The sequence below is a fragment of the Octopus bimaculoides genome, chromosome 6 (genome assembly GCF_001194135.2).
Source record: "Octopus bimaculoides isolate UCB-OBI-ISO-001 chromosome 6, ASM119413v2, whole genome shotgun sequence".
In the NCBI taxonomy this organism is placed as follows: domain Eukaryota; kingdom Metazoa; phylum Mollusca; class Cephalopoda; order Octopoda; family Octopodidae; genus Octopus; species Octopus bimaculoides.
The window spans coordinates 5,120,284-5,125,108 of NC_068986.1; the positions used below are offsets into that span (position 1 = coordinate 5,120,284).

The 4,825-nt window shown below is 36.4% G+C and overlaps 1 protein-coding gene and 1 long non-coding RNA gene across 7 annotated transcripts in view; one reads left to right on the plus strand and one right to left on the minus strand.

Moving 5' to 3' along the window:
* The window catches only part of LOC106879174 (protein arginine methyltransferase NDUFAF7, mitochondrial), a 39,207-nt gene that overhangs the window by 4,123 nt on the left and 30,259 nt on the right, over positions 1–4,825 (minus strand). For all 6 annotated transcript variants that reach the window (XM_052968573.1, XM_014928620.2, XM_014928619.2 and 3 more), the window contains 3 exons: positions 3,662–3,811; positions 2,704–2,812; positions 561–628 (listed from right to left, as the gene is read on the minus strand). In XM_052968573.1, the coding sequence (XP_052824533.1) occupies positions 561–628; positions 2,704–2,812; positions 3,662–3,811 (327 nt within the window). The remainder of the gene's footprint in view (positions 1–560; positions 629–2,703; positions 2,813–3,661; positions 3,812–4,825) is intronic.
* LOC128248090 (uncharacterized) overlaps positions 1–4,825 on the plus strand; it is a 13,863-nt gene that overhangs the window by 2,798 nt on the left and 6,240 nt on the right. The window contains exon 2 of the long non-coding RNA XR_008264341.1: positions 2,926–2,971. This is a non-coding gene — a long non-coding RNA (uncharacterized LOC128248090). The remainder of the gene's footprint in view (positions 1–2,925; positions 2,972–4,825) is intronic.

Below are 4,825 nucleotides of genomic sequence, written 5' to 3' on the forward strand. Positions count from 1 at the left end.
GATCATCATCATCATCATCATCATCGTTTAACGTCTGCCTTCCATGCTAGCATGGGTTGGACGATTTGACTGAGGACTGTTGAAACCGGATGGCAACACCAGGCTCCAATCTAATTTGGCAGAGTTTCTACAGCTGGATGCCTTTCCTAACGCCAACCACTCAGAGAGTGTAGTGGGTGCTTTTACGTGTCACCCGCACGAAGGCCAGTCAGGTGATACTGGCAACGGCCACGCTCGAAATGGTGTCTTTTATGTGCCACCCGCACAAAAGCCAGTCCAGGGGCACTGGCAACAATCTCGCTCAAAAAACCTCATGTGTCGCCCACACAAGAGCCAGCCCAGGGGCACCGGCAACGATCCCGCTCGGAAAGATTTCATGTGTCGCCCTCACATGAGCCAATCCAGGGGCACTGGCAACGATCCCGCTCAAAAGATTTCATGTGTCGCCCGCACATGAGCCAGTCCAGGGGCACCGGCAGCGATCTCGCTCGAAAAACCTCCTGTGTCACCCGCACAGGAGCCAGTTGACTCAGTTAAATATATTTAAATGAAATACATACCTTCAATCGAACTCCAATTCCCATGTTTTGTAAAAAACTACCTTGTGTTGTAGGACCAAAAATGTCAACTATAAAAGATAAAAATAGATATATTTTTCTGTCATTTAAAGTAAAATTTGTATAAAAAGATAGAAAATTGATTTTATAATTCATGCAATATTCTGCACTAGATTTTGGCGTGTATACCATCAGACACACAATGCAGTTTCAGTTCCTAACTGAAACTGTTTTACTACACTTTGGAAAACATTAATGTCACAACTTCTAATTTTCTGGTTTTCTGTGGTGGTTGTAGTCCCAGTTCTGATGAGAAAGGACTAGGTGAAAGTTTAGTATGGCGTTTTGGGGGAGTCACAATAACAGACAAAAATTGACAGTCTTTCTGCACCACAAAGACTAGCTTTTCTCTACAAGATCAAACATTATATTAGTTGTTAGCATGTACAAAACCTAATTGAGCTTCTCACTTGAGATACACAATGGAATTCTGCTCCCATATCTGAGTCAGTGTCACTGTTACAAATACAAACATCTTAAATAACATTCCAAAATCCCCATTTGTTACATTAGTATGAAATCACTCACCAATGTACTCTAGCATCTGACCAATAAACATGCCATCTGCTTGTTCTACATTTACTTAAATGACTTGTAGGCACATGGTATTTCGTTATGCAACCATAATACGCTACAAAGTATATTAAATGTTTTAATAAGTCAAAACTGTGTACTACTGTATCAATAACTCTACATTTACTACTACAATACCTTCTCTCATCATCCGTATTGTATCCCTTCCCCACACTCTTTTTAATGCCTAATCCTTTCTACCTCTAACATCATTCCTCCAGAATACTCTCCTGACTTATATTTTTATTGCTGATGTCAAATTGCTGATGTCAAATTGCTGATGTCAAATTGCTGTCAAATTGCTGATGTCAAATTGCTGATGTCAAATTGCTGAGTTAATCTCAGTATAAAATAAACATCTGCAGATTCTCAGTTCAGATTGTAAGTATTAAATCAAAAAGTTCAACAAAGTTATTTCTATACAAATGAGTAAAGTTAAGCTCATCAATCAGATACAATTTAACTTGTTTTAATAATCAAATAGTATTGTCTTAAAGCCTGTGAAAGTTATAACACAATGTGATACAGATATGCAATAATGTCACATCTTAATCCCACTGTGTAGCATCTTAGGCAACTATCTTCTACAATAGCTTCAGGCTGATTAATGTCTTGTGTGTGAATTTGGTAGACAGAAACTGTACAGAAGCCCATCATCATCATTTAACATCTGTTTTCTATACTGGCATGGGTTGGACTGTTTGACAGGAGCTGGCTAGCTGAAAAGCTGCCTGGACTTCATATCTGTTTTGATATGGTTTCTATGGCTGGATGCCCTTCCTATTGTCAACCACTTTACAGAGTGTACTGGGAGCTTTTATGTAGCACCAGCAGTGGCGCTTTTACATGGCACCAGCATGGGTGCTTTTTATGTGGTACCAGCACCCATGAACCCACAAGATTAGGATCACCCAGCAGAAGAGGGATGTAGGGGATATGCCTGTTTGCAAGAACAATTACAATTTTACTTGTCTTGACGTATCTTCTCAAGCACAGTAAACTGCCAGAAGTCTCAGTCCCTTATCATCCCCTCTGTGAGGCCCAATGTCTGAAGATCCTTTCCCACTATTATATATGTATATATATATATATATATATATATATATATTGCATCTTTGTGTCTGTGTTTGTTCTCCCATATTACATAACAACCAGGGTTGATTTGTTCACTTAGCAGTTCAGCAAAAGAGACCAATAGAATAAGTACTAGATTTAAGAAAAACAAAAGGTACTGGAGTTGATTTGCTTCACTAAAGCCCTTCAAGGTGGTGCTCCAGCATGGCCGCAGTCAAATGATTCAATTAAGCTAAAAGATAAAAGAGACTTTGTTTATCAGACCAAAATGAAATTAGTAGAACATTCTCAACTTATCCTGCTAACTTCACTTAGCTAGAACTTTGACTATTATATTTTTATTTTGCTCATATCAGAATCAGCAACAGTTTTCTACCCACTTGTACATGAAATGGATTGAAAAACTAGTCTTAAGAAATAGAAAGAAAAAAAAATTTACCATAATTAGAAGCTACTTTGGATATATATTTGAAGTCAACATCTGCTGTTAGATCTGCAAATCCTGGGTTTAAAAACACATCACTCTGAACTTGATGTTTAAAAAATCCCTGTAAGAAAATATTTAATATGAAAAAATACAATTTATTTGAGGAGCTCTTTTTTCTTTACTTTTAATTTTCTGAAACATGATATGTTACATTTTAAAGTGTTTTTATTTTAGGAGAACATCTGGCTGAACTAATTAAGATACTGGACAATAAACTGAGGTAAGAACTCTGCATTCTGTCATTGCATTGAGTTTGTTGCTATGACATATAATTATCCATGCTCTAATTCTACTATCTCTAAATATCTGTTCTAGAATAGTATGGTAGCCCCTAAAAGGAGTGGATGTATCATAAAATTGCTGAATTATCATTAGCTAACAGTTGTGAACTGAAATATTTTCTGGTGGGTCTGTAGAAAACAATGGGCAAAAAAATAGCTTTCATGTATTCCTCCTTTGTATAACTACAGAAAGATTGTTTTACAGTCCTCATCAATCAACCAAATAGAGATTACATGTTTATCTATCACAGCTACCTCAGTGATCTCTGCTGTTAAAAAAATTACCAGCAACAAATGGGTGCATGCAGTTAAGTTTCAGGCAAGTTTATTCTACCATAATGTCTAGTTGACCAAAGTCTTGTTAGTGAAATTTGGTAAATAGAAACTGTGTGGAAGCCTGTTGGAAGAAGCATTTCTATTCTTAGGTGATAAGCTTAATCCATTGCCCAGTTTAACACCGCCACTTGATAACTTGAGTTCACTTCTTTGCAAGCTAGGTGTTTAACCTAAGGATGACTTCCTCTCAACCATCTTTCGCCTTTCAGTAAGCACTTTCCTCAATCTAGTATTCTTTACCTCAGCTGTATCCCTTAACAAGTTTGTTAGAATATAGAAGATAAAAAACTCACTCTCAGAGTATCCATTTTTTCTCCATTGTGACCATAATCAGCAATCAATGCAAAGCCACCATTTTCTGCAATTCTGTGAGACAGGGTTTCAATAATTGCACCAGACTCAAAACTCATTTCAATATGGTCTCTGTTGTCATTTTCGTCAACCTGCAATAAAGAAAAGTTAATCAAGCACTTAATATTCTTTCTAATTTTGGCACAACACCAGTTATTTTAAAGGGAAGAGAAGTTAATTACATCAATCCCAACATGCAACAGCAACTTATTTTATCGACCCCAAAAGGATGGAAGGTAAAGTCAACCTCAGCAGAATTTGAACTCAGAATGTAAAGACAGACAAAATGCCACTAAACATTTTGCCTAGCATGCTAACAATTCTGCCAGCTCACTGTCTTAATCCAGCAGTTAATATTAAGATATGATAAAAGGTAGTGAGCTGGCAGAATCATTAACATGCTAGGTGAAATACTTAGCAGTATTTCATCCATTTTCCTGTTCTGAGTTCAAATTTCACTGAGGTCAACTTTGCCTTTCATCCTTAAAACTGAGTGCTTTATTGATATCCACCACAATTTTTTAATTCCTTTTCTCTTCTCACTATATATGTATAGATAACTTCTATGATGAAGTAAAGATAACATGTTATTTGTCTATCTCCTTAACTTCTTGGAGATTTTAGGAATAATTATACTAATGTGTCTATCTGTTCTAATTTAATTAAATTCTATGCAGCTGAGGATTGCTCTGAATTTTAAATTGATGTAATGATTGCATTGTTCAATTAAATGGAGTTGCATGAAGCGATCATACTGCATTACCTCTGGATATCCTTGTTGCTTATTTTGATTACACACACACACACACACACACACACACACACACATACATACATACATACATACAAACACACACATTTATATTTATGCATATCTTTTTGGGATAATATCAACCAGAAATTACAGGTGCAGGCATGTTTGTGTAGTTAAGAAGTTCATTTTGTAACTACTCGGCTTTGGCATCATGAGCAGATTCTTCTACCAACCCCTTTGATTAACCATTAACTTCTGAGTGGAATTTGACAGAGTGAAAAAGTGAAGTCATATGGAAATCTATCATATAAATACGATGAGCATGTTATGTGTGTGAGTGTGTGTTTATATG